Source organism: Mytilus edulis, chromosome 9 (genome assembly GCF_963676685.1).
Source record: "Mytilus edulis chromosome 9, xbMytEdul2.2, whole genome shotgun sequence".
Taxonomy (NCBI): Eukaryota; Metazoa; Mollusca; class Bivalvia; order Mytilida; family Mytilidae; genus Mytilus; species Mytilus edulis.
Genome location: NC_092352.1, coordinates 2,661,718 through 2,684,936, shown reverse-complemented (window position 1 = coordinate 2,684,936; position 23,219 = coordinate 2,661,718). Strand labels below are relative to the sequence as shown.

General features: G+C 33.7%; 2 protein-coding genes across 3 annotated transcripts; one reads left to right on the top strand and one right to left on the bottom strand.

Annotated features, from left to right (window-relative positions):
* The first annotated feature begins 239 nt into the window (after positions 1-239).
* On the top strand, positions 240-10,052 carry LOC139487476 (BTB/POZ domain-containing protein 6-like). The gene is made up of 3 exons (XM_071272306.1): positions 240-343; positions 8,070-8,347; positions 8,851-10,052. The coding sequence occupies exons 2-3, from the start codon at positions 8,079-8,081 to the stop codon at positions 9,863-9,865; spliced, it is 1,284 nt and encodes a 427-aa protein (XP_071128407.1). The 5' UTR covers positions 240-343; positions 8,070-8,078; the 3' UTR covers positions 9,866-10,052.
* A 1,640-nt stretch (positions 10,053-11,692) lies between these two features.
* LOC139487475 (acidic mammalian chitinase-like) lies at positions 11,693-22,556 on the bottom strand. 2 transcript variants are annotated; one of them, XM_071272304.1, is made up of 9 exons: positions 22,516-22,556; positions 20,904-21,083; positions 20,243-20,505; positions 19,921-20,045; positions 18,899-19,013; positions 18,147-18,332; positions 14,803-14,925; positions 13,373-13,865; positions 11,693-12,099 (listed from the first exon to the last, which is right to left on the bottom strand). In XM_071272304.1, the coding sequence occupies exons 2-9, from the start codon at positions 21,010-21,012 to the stop codon at positions 11,816-11,818; spliced, it is 1,698 nt and encodes a 565-aa protein (XP_071128405.1). In that variant the 5' UTR covers positions 21,013-21,083; positions 22,516-22,556; the 3' UTR covers positions 11,693-11,815. The 2 variants fall into 2 exon arrangements, with proteins under 2 accessions (XP_071128405.1, XP_071128406.1); XM_071272305.1 differs by having other exon boundaries at positions 13,697-13,865.
* Positions 22,557-23,219: the final 663 nt, after the last annotated feature.

The window sequence follows — 23,219 nt, the reverse complement described above, 5'->3', positions numbered from 1 at the left end:
CAATTTAATCTGTTTTTCTTTTAAAATGGATCTTTCTCTGATGGAGATGGTTCCCGCCGAGTATTTTGAATATCTTTTAATTATTGCTTCCGTGTTATGTCCCCGAAGCGCACCAGGACCGACTCAAATATTCAAAATTGTTTGATTGATTTATTATTTATTTACAAAACAAAAGTAGACACAAACTGTGATTCATATTGAATAAGAAACAAAAAAAAAACCCCCAAAAAAAACCTAACATTATACAGTTATTTTTGGGAAAAGAATAAAGTGAAAGTGAAAGTAGAAACTACTGATAAGGGATATTAATACTTATGAGTCACTAGACAGAGAGAACATTCATGTGAGTTATTTTATATATTTTATCAAACAGTTGTTAAATTTGTTAAAAAACGATGTTAAACATGTCAAATAACAGGTCTCAAAAATGAACCTATATATGAATGAACGAAACTAACGATATTGATAAAGGAAAACGTACGTGTACATCATATACTTATATAAAATGACTGAATAAATAGTCAACGATTAATCTTACAGTGCAATGGATCATGTAATATGATTCGGTACACTACAAAATAAAATATATAACAAGCCAGAGAGGGTACAACATCACCATTAAATAACTATAAAATGAACAAATATTAGATATTTCGGATAACAGATATCTTTCTTCAATAATAGCACGTTGTCAAATGAATTATGTCAATATATTCAAACTGAGAAATATCAACATCTTGAAATTTATACAATTTAAGCGAACACCACAGACGCTGGTACAATTTTAAAATTTCCAGATTACAAAGATATGCCAAATAAAAATAGTCATTTGCGTAGTGAAATGGCACAACTCTAAATTTCCAAAGGTTGTGACAGTTTAGATGTTATAACTGCATGGAGGGCAGTCCTCAAACAAAAAAAAAAATCAAAAATGCCCTTACCGGTCCAAGTTTGTATAATATTTCAGATATGACAACGGTAGGGCAATAGCAACAGAAACTACATATTTAAGCCTCCCAAACGAATACATATAGCAGTTTGATAATGATAGAAAAATAAGTTTTATCTACTAAGGTAACATAATTGAATGTGGTTACGTACTTATACATCCATCCCAAAAGAATGGAGCCCTGTAATTTAAACTGGTATTTTAACTGTTCAAAAAAAATCTTCGAACTGTGAAGCTAGTACGGAAGCCGGAGTTACTGGAAACAAGTGATAACAGGAAAATGATTCACTCATTCTATGTTTTTTTCATTTATGCCCTCTGGGAAAATATATATATATATATATATATATATATATATATATATATGAGTCTGAAAGATTGTGTAACAATACCGATACATAGATGGAAAACAAAACACTAAAAAGTGTTGAATATCATTGCACAAAGAATATATATATATATATATTATTAATTCATATATTTTAACAAATTTGATTCGTTTAGGGATAGTCACATGTTAAACTATATTTTCGAAGGTAGAGAGAAAACGGCGGATAGCAAAAAGCATATTGACCGGCAAAAAGCATATTGCACGGTTATTTTTAGAATATCTAAAAACCGATATACTTTGTGACGTCATGTAATGAATTTCAGGACATTGTTTAACGTTTTGAAACAAATGATATATGTGATCGATTATTTGACGAAAAAAAATCTTCAAATACATAAGATGTCCAAATAAAAAGTAAATGAAATAACAACTAATCTACAAATATGTAATGTTATTGCCAAGGAGACAATGTGATATCTATAAAGTTCCAACAAACCTAAATGACGATTTTGATACAAACATGGTCGGAAATTAATAATATATCAAATATAGCCTTTGTGTGAGGTCAATACATGATATATCGACCCAAAGAAGTATATTGACTGAGGACGAAGGTCAATATATCCTTGTATCGACCTCATACAAAGGCTATATTTGTATAATATAGCATGTAACATTCAGTTTACTAACTTTATATATATATTTGTGATCGCGTTTTACTTATATCATTGGATCGTAATCAAGTAATTGATACAACTAGTGATAACTAAAATATGTAAGGTTGATACGTCAATGAGATAGGAGAGATCCGTTTGCAGCAAAAATGCGTCTTTTTGCGCCACAACTTTTTTCTCCAATGCTGCATTTGCGCAACATGTTTTAGAATTACATGGTATCATTTGCGCCAGAAATGATACATGATATTGCGCCAATTAAAAGAAAAATGACTTCCCTCCTCCTTTATTCGGACTTGGAGCCGGCAGTTTACACGGCAAATATTTTCATTTTGAAACATACTTTCTGCTGCTTTTGCATGGGTATTTCCCAATTTAATATGTGTAGTAGCTGGTAACTTCACTTTGTTATCCAAAAACACAAACATTGAAGGATGAAATGATTACTGGTATATCTTGCAAAGATGGAGATTCAGCCCATACGGATGGTGGGAACAATGCACTGTGTCATCAACATATGTGGCAAACATAATCAGCAAAAGATTCTATTTTCTAGTTTTTTTTTTCTTTTTCTGTAATAACTTATGCATTTCAAGTAATTTCTCTCCAGATGCGCATCTTCATGGTGAAATATCTCCGAACACAAGATACTTTTTAAGCCAAAAATGAGACTAAATATTAAACATTAATATTTAGGATAGATATGTGTACAAGTAAATTGACGCAAATGAGTTCCGAGTATTGGCGCAATTGATACATTTTGAAAACAAAATTTGGCGCAAATGATACCCCTGAAAAACAGTAATTTGCACAAAAGGACTGCTGCCAATGAGACAGCTAGCCTAATTACACATGTAGACATGTGTTTTAACATGGTTAACCCTGCGTTAACAATTATATCCCTTTTTAGCTCACCTGGCCTAAAAGGCCAAGTGAGCTTTTCTCATCACTTGGCGTCCGGCGTCCGTCGTCGTCCGTCGTCCGTCGTCCGTCGTCGTCGTTAACTTTTACAAAAATCTTCTCCTCTGAAACTACTGGGCCAAATTAAACCAAACTTGGCCAAAATCATCATTGGGGTATCTAGTTTGAAAAATGTGTCCGGTGACCCGGCCAACTATCCAAGATGGCCGCCATGGCTAAAAATAGAACATAGGGGGTAAAATGCAGTTTTTGGCTTAGGGTGCAATCAACAGTTTTTTTCTATGACGTCACATTTTGAGGGGCCATGCATAAGTGACCCTTAGTGGTGGACTGATTAATAAAGATACTTGTATAAAACTAGATATCACTGGAATCAGAATGTTCTCTAGTTTATAATGAAATAAAAATAATGTGTACTTTTAATATATTAAAAATATTCCATCCAATGAACATGGGGGAAAAAAGGTCTAATTTGAACATAAAAAACTTGAAACCAGGTCATGTGCACACCCATGAAGACATGATCCATGCACATTTTACATAATCAAAACTGTATGAAATTTGTAGGTTTTTACCTGGCCTTTCAAAAAAATCTTGTTTCAGGGTACGGTTTCCTGCTCCGAAAAGAGCTACAGTGGCTGCAAATAAGTTTTCAATTTTCACTGCCAAAAAAACAGGATGTTTACAGTGTTGTCTCCCCTCAAAACATGTAAAGTTAACATAATTTTTAAAATTATATCAATCATTCAACCTGTTTTAATTCAAAGCTAATTAACTAATTTTTACAATCAAATACAAAAAACATGATACTTTTTCACCAATTGAGTAAATAAACAGGGGTTTCCCTCCATGGTTATTTTTAGTCGGGGAATAACCCCTAGTTTTTTTTTTTATACGAAACTGTTTATAGCACCCTTATAACTCAAAAACCAAAGCATTTAGAGCAAATCTGACATGGGGTAGAATTGTTAAACAGGTGAAGATCTATCTGCCCTGAAATTTTCAGATGAATCTGATAACCCGTTGTTGGGTTGCTGACCCTGAATTAGTAATTTTAAGGAAATTTTGCTGTTTTTGGTTATTATCTTGAATATTATTATAGATAGAGATAAACAGTAAACAGCAATAATGTTCAGCAAAGTAAGATTTACAAATAAGTCAACGTGACTGAAATGGTCAGTTGACCTCTTTAGGAGTTATTGTCCTTTATAGTCAATCTTAAAACCATTTTTCGTAAATCTTAGTAATATTTTACAAAAATCTTCTCCTCTGAAACTACTGGGCCAAATTAATCCAAACTTGGCCACAATCATCTTTTGGGTTAGTAGTTTGAAAAATGTGTCCGGTGACCCGGCCATCAAACCAAGATGGCTGCCATGGCTAAAAAAAGAACATGGGGTAAAATGCAGTATTTGGCTTATAACTCAAAACCCAAAGCATTTAGAGCAAATCTGACAGTGGTAAAATTGTTAATCAGTTCAAGATCTATCTGTCCTGAAATTTTCAGATGAATCGGACAACCCGTTGTTGGGTTGCTGGCCCTGAATTAGTAATTTTAAGGAAATTTTGCTGTTTTTGGTTATTATCTTGAATATTATTATAGATAGAGATAAACTATAAACAGCAATAATGTTCAGCAAAGTAAGATTTACAAATAAGTCAACGTGACTGAAATGGTCAGTTGACCCCTTTAGGAGTTATTGCCCTTTATAGTCAATTTTTAACCATTTTTCGTAAATCTTAGTAATCTTTTACAAAAATCTTCTCCTCTAAAACTACTGGGCCAAATTAATCCAAACTTGGCCACAATCATCTTTTGGGTTAGTAGTTTGAAAAATGTGTCCGGTGACCCGACCATCCAACCAAGATGGCCACCATGGCTAAAAATAGAACATGGGGTAAAATGCAGTTTTTGGCTTATAACTCAAAATCCAAAGCATTTAGAGCAAATCTGACATGGGGGTAAAATTGTTTATCAGTTCAAGATCTATCTGTCCTGAAATTTTCAGATGAATCGGACAACCCGTTGTTGGGTTGCTGGCTCTGAATTAGTAATTTTAAGGAAATTTTGCTGTTTTTGGTTATTATCTTGAATATTATTATAGATAGAGATAAACTATAAACAGCAATAATGTTCAGCAAAGTAAGATTTACAAATAAGTCAACGTGACTGAAATGGTCAGTTGACCCCTTTAGGAGTTATTGCCCTTTATAGTCAATTTTTAACCATTTTTCGTAAATCTTAGTAATCTTTTACAAAAATCTTCTCCTCTGAAACTACTGGGCCAAATTAATCCAAACTTGACCACAATCATCTTTTGGGTTAGTAGTTTGAAAAATGTGTCCGGTGACCCGACCATCCAACCAAGATGGCCACCATGGCTAAAAATAGAACATGGGGTAAAATGCAGTTTTTGGCTTTTAACTCAAAACCCAAAGCATTTAGAGCAAATCTGACATGATGTAAAATTGTTTATCAGTTCAAGATCTATCTGTCCTGAAATTTTCAGATGAATCGGACAACCCGTTGTTGGCCGGTTGCTGGCCCTGAACTAGTAATTTTAAGGAAATTTTGCTGTTTTTGGTTATTATCTTGAATATTATTATAGATAGAGATAAACTATAAAAAGCAATAATGTTCAGCAAAGTAAGATTTACAAATAAGTCAACATGACCGAAATGGTCAATTGACCCCCTTAGGAGTTATTGTTCTTTATAGTCAATTTTTAACAATTTTCATAAAATTTGTAAATTTTTACTAACATTTTCCACTGAAACTAATGGGCCAAGTTCATTATAGATAGAGATAATTTTTAGCAGCAAGAATGTTCAGTAAAGTAAGATGTACAAACACATCACCATCACCAAAACACAATTTTGTCATGAATCCATCTGCTTCCTTTAATATTCACATAGACTAAGGTGAGCGACACAGGCTCTTTAGAGCCTCTAGTTAATTTCCTTGGTCTCGTTCGGGGTCATCCCGTTGCTGTACATATACAGGGTTTTCTTTATGTGCTAATCAGAAGTGACGGTTTCCTAGACAACATATAATTAACGAACTTGATCATTTATTTTTCAAGATGGAATTGGATAATGTATTTACATGATCAGCTGAAGTACACATATTATTGAACAAAGTGTATTAATTCTGCATTTTATTGTGTTAACGTTAAATTTTCTGTTATTGATCAAGGTAAAATTTAAATTGAGAGCAATTAATTCAGCAAAGTAATAATATTCACAACTCAGTAAAAACGCAATGAATTGAAACAGAGGTATCAATCTATCATGACATAATTAGTACTGCTACATGTTGTTACTGTAAGACGGAAAAGAAATTACCATTGTATCTTCTTATAAAATGCCGTATACGGTGCAGGAAATGCTTACCCTTCCGGAGCATTTCACTCCCGGTTTTTAGTCGAGTTCGTGTTGTTTCTTAATTTTTAATTATTTAGAACTGTTGATGTTCGGCCGTGTTCATATTGACCTAAACTCGGTGTTGTGTTAGTGTAACTCACACATAAACTAAACATAATTACGTTGCCATTGATAAAACGCAATGTTTACATGTAGTTTAAATCATATTTTGTCTACATGCAGTCGATAGTCGATGTAGGCCTAGTGTAGTAAATAGTTACATCACAGCTCCTTTGTTCTAACAGGGGTAATCTGAGACGGATCACCCCTACCAGATCACCCCAGTTTTAGTTTCCTTGTTATGCATGCTTTCCTTTGTTCTGAAACATTTTGGCGGGAATGTCAAATCCACTATAAAACTTATAAAAGAGGGACGAAAGATACCAAAGGGACAGTCAAACTCATAAATCTAAAACAAACTGACAACGCCATGGCTAAAAATAAAAAAGACAAACAGAAAAACAATAGTACACACGACACAACATAGAAAACTAAAGAATAAACAACATGAACCCCACCAAAAACTAGGGGTGATCTCAGGTGCTCCGGAAGGGTAAGCAGATCCTGCTCCACATGTGGCACCCGTCGTGTTGCTTAAGTGATTAATTATACGGAAAAGACTATCTATCAAAATTCACGTAGAAAAAAATCCAGTGTATATGCTGGGATTCGAAATCAAGACCTTTAGCATATCACGCCACGTCACACGTACACCAGGACGATTGAATACGAACTACCAGTAATTTAACATACTTAAAGGAAGCAAGATATTTTTATAAGTGGGGCGAGTTGGCAGACCTTTATTCAGGGGGGTTTAAACCTTTTTCGTTAATTAGTGAGTTGTCAGACTGATTGTTCAAGTTTATTTTACACTTTTTCAAAAGTGGGGCGAGTCGGTAAACAAGAGTGGGGCGATTTTTTTTTATAAAGTGGCGATATAGTGTGGGCCGAAGGGCAAGTGGGGCGAGTTGACATTGTTTGATATCTACTCATCGTTATAATGGTTGTGTGGCGTTCTAAACTAGATTTTATGAATTGTAAATGGTTTTTCGTCTAAACTTAAACAGCTGGGATGTAAAATAGTTATCCCACTCAGACTTGGTGTGTCAGTGTTAGACCACCCTCTAGTCTCCGGCTTTGGGGTGATCTTACACTGATATACCGCGTCCTTGTGGGATAACTATTAATTATCCCACGAAGACGCGGTGTGTCAGTGTAAGATCACATTAAAGGAGCAACCACTTTATTTAAAAAAAAGAGGGAGGGGGTTCTGAGTCCGAATTGTTTTCGCGTGAAAGTTAATATTTAGTTCTTTTCCGATGGTACCAATTCAATATTCAACATATAATGTATGGGGAAACTTTGGATTCAGAATATTTGTTCATTCGTATCATCTGTATGACCCGATTTTATTATTTTTATCAAATTGTGGAAAAATCCCTCCCAATGTTTTTTTCAAATGTCAAATGGTCGTTCCCTATCTGCTAGAAAAATTGTTCGAAAAATTGGTTCTACGTAATGAACATTTCAATGACATATAGTTTACAAGTATGACCAAATCTTATGTACAGGTACAAGGTGTATAGATGTGAACAAATTTAATGTGAAACTAGTGTACATTACATTAAACCAAATGTAAACATGTTTACTGTACACAAGGTTTGGTGTGAACACGGTCTAAATGTCCTTTAGTTTTGTGAATCTTTGTTTACTCCTTGGTTTTGATTGTTATTGTCTCTTTCCATTATATCGATATTTGAACTATTTTCAGTTTATTCAAATGATGGCTTCTGTATACTGGCAAGACTACCTCTCTCTAAAAGAAGCACTATTACATATGTTTGATAAACAGATCTCGTGTGATGTTATTTTTGACATTGGAAGTGACCAGATACCTTGTCATAGTTTTGTTTTAATTGCTCGTAGTCATGTCTTTGAAGCCAACCTGGACAGTCCATTGGTAAAATTAAGCAGCGATGGTGTGAACACGATGAAGACAATAGAGTTACATGAAGCAGTTGACTGTGATGGCGTTAAAGAATTTCTCAGGTTAGAAATCAACACTGTTGCTTAAACCATAATTGAAAAAAAATCCGGCGTATATCAGTCATTTTTCTTTCTATTAATTTAAATCAAATCAACGATACATATTTTTATTCAACCGGTAAAACATTAGTTATGGGCACATGATGTGCCCATACCAACGCTTGCAATAGAAATTACAATCAACTACAAATAACTAAATAGTACTACATATATTAAATTAAAAGAGAATTGTAACACTTCATTGTACCTGTGATAAAATGCTCTAGTAAAACTGTTGTTACTTACAGTAATTTTGTATTGGCACATAATTATGACAACTGGGTTTTGATTTATGTGATACATGTAGTTTTTCTAAGCAATCTATAAAACAAGGCAACAATCTGACATATACTTGAACATTTATGTATATCAAGAGATGAAAGCCTAGTAAGAAACCAAATACAATATTGTAATACTAACTATGCATGGGACACACAACTAAATAAAGGTTTCACATTTTTTTCCAGATATCTGTATACAGATCACATTGAACTTGGTGAAGATAATGTTATGACCTTATTATACTTAGCACGTAAGTACATGGTTTGCAGCCTTTCTGACCAATGTCAGAGTTTTATCACCGCAGCAAGCCTGGATGACCCTACTAATGCAGTAGAGCTTTATCATCAGGCATACCTGTTGGACATAACAGATGTAATGAAGGATAGCATCAAGGTCATTAATCAAAGAACAAAACAATGTCTGGAGTTGGAGGCGTTCCTCTCACTTCCGCCTCAATGTGTGAGAAGTTTAATAGCAGACGATCATCATCAACTGGACGAAGACAAGATATATCGTTATATTGTCCAATGGTGTGAAACAGAAGACATCGAAGACACTGATGAAAATTATAGAAAGATCCTTGGAGATATTTTGTACGAAATACGATTTCCAAACATAAGTTACAAGTTGTTTAAATCCTCAATACAGAGAAGAAATATACTAACAGATAAAGAGAAGACGGACCTTGAAAACATGTATAAAAATGGTAATAAATGCACTTATAGAGGAATCTTCAAGTCCAAACCTAGAAATGTCAGCGAGCGTTTGATGAGAATGACTGACTATGATGAAAGCTTAATCCTGGACAATGTCAGCCATTCAATAGCTTTCACGTCGACGGAGAAAGTTCTTCTACATGGTATCGTCACATACGGATTAAGTCACGAGAAAAAGAAGTTTAAAATTTACGTTAGACTATCGGATGGTAATGGGAAAGAGATAATGGACGATGAATTCTGGGTAAAATCCGAACCTATGGAAAAAGAATATGATGTCATTTTTCAGAAAGCTGTAGAAATTCAACCAGACATCAAGTTTGTTGTTTCATGGGAACTTGATGATGCAAACTGGATGTGGAATGGCAGAAATGGAATTCGCAGCCTGATTTTTAAAAATTCAGAAATACAGTTCACAGATGAATCTGGAACGGAAGAAACTAATACATTCCAGGGACAAATTCCTGGGATTATTTTATCATGAAAACTTATTGATAGAAGATATTTTTTAATCTACATTACATGATTTTTATCAAAAACATTAATTTTTGTTTACAGAATCATCACATGCTGTTAGATTACTTCAATTAAATGCGCAATAGGCAAAATAGTTAATAGATGCTATTATACATTTTACTAAAAAAAATCATAATTAAAGACCATACATGCTACTCTGTTGTCAAACTCATTACGTTATCTTGACCGATGTTTATATTCACTTGTCTTTTGGTCTTTCTCAATGGTTTAATGGATTGAAAATTGTTTCACATCTGTTTTCTTATTCAATGAAAATAGTGTATTGTTGTATTCTGTTGAAACAGTGAATTGCGATGCAAAAAAAACATAACATATTTTGCAGAAGTGAAACTAAAGAAAACCAAAAGCATAACAGCTTGAAATAGTTACGGTAGTGTTTGGAGCAGTTTAGTTATAGTTAGCACTATCCTTTAACTCTACGTTTCGCTATAAAGATGATGTTCTTTCACTAAATAATTCAAAATTTGGTGACTATGTGGAACGCATCTATCCAATCGAGCTAGAGATAAAGGATACTACAGATACAGTTAAGTCGGCCTCATATCTTGACTTACATCTAGAAATTGACAATGAGGGTCGGTTGAAAACAAAACTTTACGACAAAAGAGATGATTTCAGCTTTCCAATTGTGAACTTTCCATTTCTAAGTAGCAACATTCCAGCAGCACCTGCATACGGGGTATATATCTCCCAATTGCTACGATATTCCCGTGCTTGCATTTACTATCATGATTTTCTTGATAGAGGGTTGCTGCTCACAAGGAAGCTATTAAACCAAGAGTTCCAAATGGTGAAGTTGAAATCATCCCTTCGTAAATTTTACGGACGCCATCACGAGTTGGTTGACCGTTATGGAATAACCGTCTCACAAATGATATCGGATATGTTCCTTACGTCGTAACTACAATCCCCTTCCCTTTCCTGAATGTTACCTACCGAATTAGACTATTTACCGGACTTGTTATCACATAAGCAACACGACGGGTGCCGCATGTGAAGCAGGATCTGCTTACCCTTCCGGAGCACCTGAGATCACCCCTAGTTTTTGTTGGGGTTCGTGTTGTTTATTCTTTAGTTTTCTATGTTGTGTCATGTGTACTATTGTTTTTCTGTTTGTCTTTTTCATTTTTAGCCATGGCGTTGTCAGTTTGTTTTAGATTTATGAGTTTGACTGTCCCTTTGGTATCTTTCGTCCCTCTTTTTTTTAATCTTGTTTTAAACACTGATGTAGTGGAGCAGGTTTGTTAAGAGTCTGCTTTAGTGCCAAATATAGCTAATTTCTTTAACTTTGTCCAATTATCTTTAAATAATAAAAGTTCAACGAAATCATAAGTCGATTCCATATATAGGACTTTCAGCTCCCTTATTATCATTTGTTTTTAGTCTAGGCCTATTATTTTAAAAACTATAATTTATGCAGAGAAACTAAAATTGTAAAAATTACCAGCAGGACAAGATAATTATACAAATATGTCGAATTGCCGAAATTCCTTGTCGACTCATTATAGGAATTATTGACCTTTAATAATGGTTTAACTTATTTTTTTTGCATATTTTACCAAAACACTTGTAGATAATTACTAACAAGACAAGTTCCTACAGTAAATTATCAGTCGAATTTCTAGAGGAGTTGTGCTTCTTTAAGGATAACATTTATACAATTTTGCATGTGTCTATGCAAAGATATACAAGATAAAGAAACTGAAAACAAAAATATATTCACAATGAAATGAAAAAAAAAAAACCTGCATACATTAGTTATGAATTAGTTTTTTTTATGTGTTGGAGGTTGGTCATTGTTTAAATTGCAGATAAATCATAGTGAGCGACTTAGGAAAAAATATTAATGTATTTGCTTTGAACTACATTCGCTAACTTCATAGTTTATGTCCAATGGTTAAAATCTTGGTCCAGTAGGAGCAGATTGATCACTTTCAGTTTGATGGTTCACTTTATCAGAAACGTAACCCACGTCCGGTAAAACATTACTGGACTCTTTTAAGTTGTCATACTTCGCTGCTTTAATCTTCTTTAAAATAACACGCCGCAAGATGACATCATAACCGTTTAGTTTCAAGATGATAAGGGTTAGCACTATATTTACTATCACCGATACAGCCAGTAAAACTTCAAGAACAACATTAACTGGTCCGTTATTGCTTTTACAACCTTCTTGTAAGCCTAGAAAGAGAGATATGTCATATGTTTATTCAACTTTAATAAAGATTTCATATTGCTTGTTAATTGTTTCTAAATGCTATTTAATATAATTGGGAAGAAGTGTTGTTTGATGGTTTAATTTTCATCCATCTTATTTTAAGAAACGAAGAGTGGGGACGTTGTATGTAAATCATACATTGTTGTCATATCAAAATTTATTAACAAATAAAGAATGGACGCATACAGTACCCGCATCCCCATTTTAAAACCACTGACGGAAATATGTCGTCTTTATAGACGATGTGAATTTGTGACTTCTAAAATCGTCGTACTTATTAGATGCTAATAATATCACAAAGTAAATGACTTTTTTGTTATATAAATGCAACTGAACATTACATTATATGCAACAGGGTATTGATGATCACTTGGGTTGTACTAAATAGGATGCAGATAGTGTGATGAAATTATGTTGAAAACCAATTTCTATTCACACTGCGGACTCATAATTGTAAAACATATTTATTTCAAATGATAACTTAAGATTTCCTAATAATTTGGAACCGTGAATTTGATAATAAAACATGCAATATTAAATGTGCTTACCTGAAATTAGGGAAGACGTTATAGATCGCAGAGCTATTTTACGTGCATGATGAATAGTGAAAGCTCGCATAAGTACGAGTACGAAAATGTGGAGAAGCGACTGAAGTCTTTATGCAGACTGTCTGTCAATGAATGAATGGACGGATTAATGTATGACTGAATGATTGAATTAATGTGTAAATGATAGTTAATATTTTTAAAAACAACATATACATTGTTCCTTGAACAAATTTTCGCACAAAAAATATTTATTTTGCATTAGGCCAAGATAGTCAAATAACATAATTCGAAATATTTGTCAACTAAGAAGAGTCATATACTATTGCCAAATACACATAATGGCAATCCCTTGCAGGTTATAACATTAGGAGTGCCATAGGTTAAATTTGTTTTTTTCCGGTCACTTTTGTGTTATTTAGCTCCTGACTTTGTCAAGTTAATGTTTCCTAGGTTAAGCAGGTTTTGGGTTAGAACGTTCCCGATTGATGATAAATGATGATGGTAAATCCAGAACACCCCTTCGGACCCACGAAATTGGAAAGGTTTTTTTTTTATAAGTAAGCAAGTATGAAAGTAATAGAGTTTACCGATGAAAGGACGAAGACTATGTGTCCTCGATCGTGGAAATTCAATTGGTATTGTAATGTTTAATAACTGATAACAGTATTTCTTGAAAATATTGTGATACCTGATGACACCGATGATTTTGTTGAGTCAGTTATCGATATCTTTGATGATGAATCAGTAATCAATGTCTTTGACGTCGAATCCGGCACATTAGTTGATAATTTTGACGTCGGTAGTCCCTTAGTTGATGAATATGACGTCAATCCCTTAGTTGAAGATTTTGTTGTTGGTACTGTTACAGAAGAGTAGCTTGTTGACCCCTTAGTTGAAGATTTATTTGTTGGTACCGTTACAGAAGAGTAGATTGCTGACCCCTTAGTTGAAGATTTAGTTGTTGGTACCGTTACAGAAGAGTAGATTGTTGACCCCTTAGTTGATGAAGTACCTGGTTTGCTTGTAGGTTCAATGTCAGGAGGACCCGCAGTTCCATTGAAAAAATTCTTCATTGTTGTCATTAACGGGTATTTGACATGCCCACATGAGCCATGGAAATCATCGATGTCTATTGCCCATATCATACCTCCGCCTAAACCATTGTCTACGACATATTTTGTCTGTAATAAAAACAAATATATTGATGCTGATCTTTGATGGTTACTGCTATTATAAAATATTCAAATCTCGAACGCCACCTCGAAGTGCAATGCGGAGGAATTATAACCGCTGAAGACTACATGTTAGCCTATAGAGTAAGTTGTCATTGAATCACGTGAAATTTTTTTATTAATGTTTGCATTTCATTTGATATACGTTTTATATTTTTAAAATTCCAGTATCTCAAGGTAAATGAAAATCAAACTGTATGTTTGTCAATCGGAAACATACCCTGCAAAGACTTATAGCACTCTATTAGAAAACTACAGACCACAGTATTAAAATTCCGAAATGAGCAAAACTCAATCTGAATACGTAAGTAAGTCATAACATAATAAAATAAAACAATTTAAAAGGGAAAATCAACGGTCCGATTTATATGTGAAGAATAAATGATTTTCATCGCCATTAGAATCTATTGATGACAACTGGGTTACACACTGACGCAAGTGACCAACATAAAATAATGCAGTGGGTTTGAACCAGGTTTTGAGAGCTAAACCCATTCCTTATCTGGCCATGCGGTCATAAAGATTCAGAATTCGACCAATCAAAATCCTGGATTTAGTGTTTCGAGCACAATGTTTGTTATGTTAAGTTCTTTTCCTAAAGGTTACTGAGTATGATGGTTCAACATAAACATAAACTTATACCTTTCGGTAACTAATGTCAGATACGTAAATGCTACTGTCTAACTACAACATTGTTGTTTTTGTTAAGCTATCCAAAATATCCACGAAAACCTTCAATAACTTTTATGAATAACAACAAGTGCTGTATTTTTATTTACTAGTTACTTCTTAAATTTTCCGTGAACATATTTGTATCCACTCGCCAAAACCATGATTTCTCAAAATCATTTTGATTTTAAATGCGCCATTGAATATTAAATCTAACCTTTATTTCTATGCTTTTAGGATTATCATAACCAACCCATTGATCACCTTTGTAGGCATATGGAACTTGTTGATCTTGTAACCAAACTTCCGTCCATCCGTGATTTTTGATATTAGTACAGATCTGTGAAAAAAAGATTTAGTTAAGAACTTTAAAGATAAGTATGAGTTTACAACCATTTCAAACTAGATTCGTTCTATATTTATATCTTAAAACAAAAGAGATGTGTAATGATTAATAATGAGATAACTATCCATCAAAACAAAAGAACAATCATCATAGACTTGCATGTAATATTTAGCATTAGATATTAAAAAGACTTGCATGTAACATTTGGCACTGGATATTAGAAAACACCTGTCAATCAAAGAGACTAAATGCATAATGATTCTGTGTCATTCTGATTGCATTCTTCAAATGAATGTAGTTTCACATTTTTATTCGTTTTTAAATCCATTATGAATCACGATCTTTAGGAATGAGAGTTTATAATCAGGACTCGTGTCAAGTATGGTTTGTAACTTTCTATGCTTAAATTCCTCATTGAAAATGAAAGAAATAAGTTTAGACACTACGATCTTTAGTTAATTTTACTATTCTGTTTAGGTCAATTTGATCTCTTGATATCTAACTCTTACGATTAAAACGTGTTCACATAGCTCTAGGTTTTGCAGGATCTAGATATTGACGACTTCAAGTCTAAACCTCCTGATTGCACTTGTGCTAGTTCCAAATTCACTTGCCACGTTATTACCGGTGACCTCAACATTGTTAATAACACTTCTCTACAAAATGTGTTATCGAAAGGTCCGAAATATCGTGAGCCTAAATCCATCAATTGGAAATACAACTTTTAAATTTTGATGGATTGAGTCGAGGATTATGCCAGACAATGGACTAAGCGCAAGAAGGAAGACGTAGACACTCTTTGCGAATGGATTAAGGCAGTGATGTCGTTGACACAAATCAGAATTAAGAAACTGAATGGGTCTATCAATGCCCATGCCACTTCAGTCTTTAAAGACCTAAATGTTGCAAAACACATATCCTACCTCCATGACAAATATATTGTTGCCCCCACGATAAAGCTCCAAACAACACCGTTTTTGTGTGTAAAACTCATTACATCAACTGCTTAATAAACGAATTAGGTATTGACAATTCACTTGGAAACTCAACATATACCCTCACGACACTTACCAAAGAGGTAATTCAGGATAATCATAGGTCTGTTCTATATTCCTTTGGAATTTCAACCAAAGATGAAGAACTTGATCTTCCATCACTGTATTAGATACCTAAACTATATAAGTGTCCATACAAACAACGGTATATTGCTGGGGCTTCCATGTGCTCCACGAAACCTCTTTTTAAATTATTAACATCTATTTTATCAGCAATCAAAGACGGGCTTCAAAGTTATTGTGAAACTTTCTATTCTAGATGTGGCGTGAATCAGATGTGGATACTTAAATATTCTAAAGATCTTTACATACAATCTAACTCTCTTACATCTTGTAACAGTATTAAAACATTTGACATTTCTACTCTTTAAACAAGTATTCCACATTCCAAACTAAAAGACAAATTGAAAGAGTTGACATTGCTTTGCTTCTTAGGGAGGGACAATTCCTACTTTGTAAAGGATACCCCGATTCAAACTCAAAATTCTCTGAAACTGATATTATCAAGATGCTTGATTTCTTGATTGACAACATATTTGCTACGTTCGGAGGACGTATTTTTCAACAGACTCTCGGCATTCCAATGGGAACAAAATGTGCCCCTTTACTTGCCGACTTGTTGCTTTAGTATTATGAGGCTGACTTCACGCAGGAACTTCTAAGGAAGAAAGAAAAGACGTTAGCAATATCCATTAACTCTACTTTCCGCTATAAAGATGATGTTCCTTCACTAAATAATTGAAATTTGGTGACTGTGGAACGCATCTATTCCATCGAACTAGAGATAAAGGATACTGCAGATACAGTTAAGTCGGCCTCATATCTTGACTTTATACATCTAGAAATTGACAATGAGGGACGGTTGAAAACAAAACTTTACGACAAAAGAGATGATTTCAGCTTTCCAATTGTGAACTTTCCATTTCTAAGTAGCAACATTCCAGCAGCACCTGCATATGGGGTATATATCTCCCAATTGATACCATATTCCCGTGCTTGTAATTTCCTATCATGATTTTCTTGATAGAGGGTTGCTGCTTACAAGGAAGATATTAAATCAAGAGTTTCAAATGGTGAAGTTAAAATCATCCCTTCGTAAGTTTTACGGACACTATCACGAGTTGGTTGACCATTATGGAATAACCGTTTCACAAATGATATGGGATATGTTCCTAACGTCGTAACTATAATACCCTTCCCTTTCATGAATGTAACCTACCGAATTAGACTATTTACCGGACTTGTTATCACATAAGCAACACGACGGGTGCCACATGTGGAGCAGGATCCAGTGGCGGATCCAGAAATTTTCATAAGTGGGGGACCACTGACTGACCTAAGAGGGGGCCCGCTCCAGTCACGCTTCAGTGATTCCCTATATAAGCAACCAATTTTTTCCCAAAAAGGGGGGAGGGCTCTGGGATCTGCTTACCCTTCCGGAGCACCTGAGATCACCCCTAGGTTTTGGTGTTCGTGTTGTTTATTCTTTAGTTTTCTTTGTTGTGTCATGTTTACTATTGTTTGTCTGTTTGTCTTTTTCATTTTTAGCTATGGCGTTGTCAGTTTGTTTTAGATTTATGATTGTCCGTTTTGTATCTTTCGTCCCTCTTTCACATGTTCAGTTTTGCGCATTCATAATGAAAGAAACACAAAGCAGTGCCTTGGACGCTCATTTATAAATTGAGATTTTCTAATTTAAATAGAAAATGACATAAACATATATATAATTTGATTTGTCCTTTTAGATATACCGTAACATTTAGACTTTATATAAAGGTGGTTTGATCGGTATATATTTCTTAGGATAGATCTGTCTTACAGTGTCACCGAACTTGTTTTCTTTGAACAAGTAAAAGATGAACATTTTCATATCATTCAAGCATAAAAATTTACTATATCAGTTATCTCCCCTGAAGTTAATAAGTTGAAAAAAATGATTTTTTAAAAACACAAATATTTGGTATTTGTCGAAACATCATCGATAATGTAATAAATCACTGGTTTTTATCAACATAAAAAAAAGTCTTACACAAACCTTGCGAGTCTGTCTGAACATATGCATAGTTTGGCAAGGAACTAAACCGATTGTGTACTGATATTGTACAATACAAGATGGCGGTTAAGAGTGAATCTACCTTAAGGCAATTTTTGTCACCATACCTCATAATACGATTGAAATCCCTTTTCTCGGGTATATGTTCCAGCTGTACCTTGACCGGTGGTAGGAGCACCAAATCCTGTGTGGGCTAAACTTCGTAATGTAAAAGATCTTCCATAGGTTGCCATTCCTACAATCAGTTTATGTTTCGGTGTTCCTCCATTCAACCACATCTTAACAGCAAAATCCTTAAAAGTTATCAAAGGTACCATGATTGTAATCTGATACGCCAGACGCGCGTTTCGTCTACATAAGACTCATCAGTAAAACAGAAACATTGAATGAACCCCACTGGTATTAATGTAATATACGTTTTGTATTTTGACTGTTAAATGTAATTGTATAAACTACAGCTCATTTAACTATCATTTGCATTGTCATTTCGGGGCTTTTTATAGCTGACTACGCGGTATGGACTTTGGTCATTATTGAAGGTCGTATCTATAGTTGTTAATATCTGTGTCATTTTAGTCTCTTGTGGACAGTTGTCTCATTGGCAATCATACCACATCGTCTTTTTTATATCACGAATATTTTCATGTGAAATTCTTAACGTGAACCTTTTTAAAGAAAGCAAGGTATTTTTCAAGGTTATATTTATATTCAAAGGTTGAGATGTTAAAAATAATTATCTTTGGAAACTCACGTGATTGATGTCTTGATTTGAGGTTTATTATTTCGTTTTCCTTTTTGTGTTTGATGATGTACAATACAATCATTATTGTTCACTATGACAATGGACATTAATACTTACTATATTATACGCCTCGTTGGGAGCCAACGATTTGTACAAAGGACTGTTATGTTGTGTAACGCTGTTGTAATCACTGAACAAATCATACGACATGAGATTGATGAAATCTAAATGTCTGAAAAAGCATGGAATGAAAATAGAATAGCATAAACAATTCAAAATGTATGTTGGCGACATTAACAGTAAATTTGAAGCTAGACATTGTGATTACTATTATACTATGATATAGAAAATAACAGTTGATAATATACAAATCGACAAGAAGATTTCAAACTCATAAGTTAAGGACAATTAGACAATACCATGTCAAAAAAAAACAAACAACAGACTACAAAACAGGTGCTCAAAAAGCAGATACTGTTTCACATTTTGCACCGTCGTTTTACTCGTGTCGTGTAAGTTCATATCCGGGTAGAACTCTTCTTTAGAGATGTCAAAATTTAAGAAGAAAAGGGCAGAATGGTGGTAACGAAAATTGGAACAAATCTGTCGTTATCAATAAAACTGATAGTCAACCTCTTTGTTTCATAACTTACTTGTTAGCATCAAGTCTTTATTAAGATACTCATGATGAAAAATGCAATCATTGGAATATAGTTGTAACCGGGAGATATATAATTCATATCCAGATACAACTGGAAATCGCCATATAAAAATGTAAAGTTTACAATTGGAAAGCTGGATTCATCTTTTACAAATGTTTTTTGTCAAAGCGTTTGTTTTTCTCAGCTGACGTTTAATTGTCAGCTTCTACAAATGTATATGTTAGTTATATATGTTAGTTATGTAATGGGTAACGGAAAATGAATTTTCTTGCTGTGTTGAAGACCCATTGGTGGCCTTCGGCTGTTGTCTGTTCTTTGGTGGGGTTGTTGACTATTTGACATATTCTCCATTTCCATTCTCAATTTAATTGATTGTAAAATTTCGAACATTTAAGTTACATTAACTATATGAAAACCATTCATTTACAGAGAAACCATTATTATAGGCTTTTAAGGAAATTTGTATGAAAAACTTACTGTGCTATTTTATAGATTTCATAAGCACTTTCAATAGTAGTTTTACCGGCTGCCACAGCGGCTGTCAACAGAAGACGTGATTTCCCAGAATTCAACACTTCATTGTCATACTTTGTACGTAACGTCTGGAATGGAAAATGATATATACACAATGTTTGACTGTGAACGTTCCTGATGGGGGTAAATCAAGAAAAGCGCTTCTGACGGATGAAATGCTTAATTTTTGGTTTTCAATTTTAATTGATAAGAATGTATGTATTGCACGATTTCTGTATTTATGTCATTTATCGATACTTTCCAACTATAAGAATAATTAACTGACCTTTACTAACTGAGAAAATCTCTGTTTATCTTCCGGGGGACTTCCTCTGTTGGCAGGATATTCCCAGTCAAGATCTAGACCATCGAAACCATGAGCTCTGAGGAATGTCATTGAGTTTGTAGCGAATGCGTCTATATTTGATTGGGTAGCTACCACCTCGGTGAAAGGTGCACTGCCATGATTCCATCCTCCGATAGCTAGCAGGATCTTTAAGGCAGGATTTTTACTTCGTACATCACGAATCATTTCATACTGACCTTTAGCTTTGAAACAAATTAAGTCAAGGTAAACAGTGAATAGCATAAAATAAAAACAAATATCACGAAATAAGATAACATCTTCATTCATTGAAAGACAAATGTATTAAGGAAGGTTAACATACAAACAAGCGTGTAAAACATGATTTTGAATATCCCTTTAGTATAGTTCGCCTCTAAGTATGTAATAACAAATGCCATATTCCTGACTTGATACAGGACATTTAGGACCTGGTTTATGGCTAGACAAACCTCTTGCATATATGGCAATGTTAAAATTACCACAGATTGATGCAAGAACATTCAGAACAAATATATAAATAAATAACCCTTTCATTGAAATCATTTCACAAATAAGGTTTGATATTTCGTAGATCTTACGGAATCAACTATTAAAAACCTACCCCATTCATTGATATCATTCCATTCGTACGGTACGATATTGTTGTCCACCACTTTGGCGAAAGCATATATCACGTGTGTACATAGATAGGGATCTACATCACTAGCCATATACTTTCCGGTTCCAGGTCGATACTGGGCCCAGTTTGTAAAATAACATACTCGTTTATAATTTGCCCACACTGAAATGTATATTTTATATAAAATTATGTAATTTCATGTAAAACAATCGCCCATTCAAATTTGAAAATCTGTTTTACTTGCAAGTCTATTATTAAACATCTTACTTGTCAATTCTATGGTAGGGTTCCTGTTGCACATTTGGTAGTATTGTGTTATACCGTCTTGTCGGCATCTTTTTATTTCTTATTTTTTTATGCCAAGCATTTATCTTCCTCTGATATGATTTAAATGATCTCGTGTATGTGCCTTTTTTATTTATATTGTAATATTATTAGAAGTCGTGCTTTTTCTCCAGACTGTTTATGGTAACTCTTCAGTAAATCCTTAAGATAACCACTGAAAAATGTTTTGGTTTAGAAAAACTTAAGGAACACTTGAGCGCTGATACATATTTTACTCTGTCACATTGTTAATGTGTCAAGTCACGATATTGAAAATTAGAAAATGTGGTATGACTGGAGACAACTATCCCCGAAAGACTCAATACAGTAAGATAAGCTAAATTAGGGATTGTACTGACGTTAATAATAAGCAACACTCAAAGTAGTAAAGTGAGATATATATGACCCAGAAATGACAGAAAATCAACCGAGAAAGCCAAAACACAATAGTATTAATCTCTGCTTATTTTTATTTGAAATTTTCAATTATTATTAAAATCAATGTTCTAGTGCTCAAGTGCCTGTCTTCTGTCTTGGCGATTTGTGTTCGTTCAATTAAATATTTGAAAATGAATATTAACAGATATTACAAAATACAAGGGGCATCAAGTTGTAAGAAATTCAAGTAGATCAGTTAATTAATTTGTAAGCGGTATTTTGTCATATGTTTCATATACTATTGATCTAATGATATAATAGTTAATTGTGAAAAAGCTATACAAACAAACCAACAAACCAACAAACCAACAAACTCCAAGTATATTTCAAAGAAGGAATTGTTTATGAAAATTGACACAACCAAACGCTATCAATCAACGAAACAAGTGAGAAACAACTCAAACGCTATCAATCAACGAAACAAGTGGGAAACAACTCAAACGCTATCAGTCAACGAAACAAGAGAGAAACAACTCAAACGCTATCAATCAACGAAACAAGTGGGAAACAACTCAAACGCTATCAATCAACGAAACAAGTGGGAAACAACTCAAACGCTATCAATCAACGAAACAAGTGAGAAACAACTGACATACTCCTTAACACTTGATTATTCACATGTGGTAAATAGTCTGTAAACCAGTAACAACATGCACAAAAGATAGTTTCTTATTATGAACTTCCTCACATCTGACTATAAGGACAAATACTTAATTGTGATAAACTGTTTAATTTAAAATAATAATCATCCTGAATTTAAACAGATGTTTTCCCTAAAGAGATTTTTTCTTTGTCTTATTTGTTTTGAGATATCGTGACTGACAAAACTTACCAGTTGACAAAGGAAGTAAAAGAACCAGACCTTTGTACCAATTCATCTGAAAGGGAAATAATAAATAAATGTATACTGATATGAAAATAATAGAAATGTAGATAAGAATAGTTTTAACTTAGGTTAAAAAGAAAGCAAATATTTGTTTGTACATTCGATTCTTTTCTTTAAGACAATTTTCATGTAGGAAATTTTCCTCTTAAAGACAAAAGAATAAAATGATAATTAAAACACTTCTTTTAGATTTTGTGTAAGTTTTTATCGTTATTAATGAATAAAATAGGAACAAACTTTCTAAATTCAACCAAAACATTGATGGTAAATTTGCGCAATCCAATCACTAACACACGTTTACAAAACCCCTCACAACTATTTGATGTAATGACAGAAATTCCCAATACGTATGCTGTCTTATCAAAAAGTAAAATAACTAAAATACCATACTCCGAGGAAAAATCAAAATTGAAAGTCCGTAATCAAATGGCAAATTCTTAGTACAAACATTTTCTTATGTAGAAAATAACTAACTAAATATTGTACTTAGATGACAGCTGCATACAATTCTATCATACTGACCGATGTTTTAACAAAACAAACAGACTGCTCGGTGTGAACCAAGAATCCGTATTGAAGACCGTTCTTTGACCTATAATGGTTTTTTATTTTACAAATTGTGACTTCGATGGCGGTTTGTCTGATTGGCA

Coding starts and splice junctions, on each gene's coding strand:
- LOC139487476 (XM_071272306.1), top strand. CDS start 8,079: ATGATGGCTTCTGTATACTGGCAAGACTACCTCTCTCTAAAAGAAGCA. Junction 8,348..8,850: donor GGCGTTAAAGAATTTCTCAG/GTTAGAAATCAA, acceptor ATTTTTTTCCAG/ATATCTGTATACAGATCACA.
- LOC139487475 (XM_071272304.1), bottom strand. CDS start 21,012: ATGGCTAGTGATGTAGATCCCTATCTATGTACACACGTGATATATGCT. Junction 20,506..20,903: donor GAATGATATCAATGAATGGG/GTAGGTTTTTAA, acceptor TTTGTTTCAAAG/CTAAAGGTCAGTATGAAATG. Junction 13,866..14,802: donor CTAAAAGCATAGAAATAAAG/GTTAGATTTAAT, acceptor TTTTTATTACAG/ACAAAATATGTCGTAGACAA.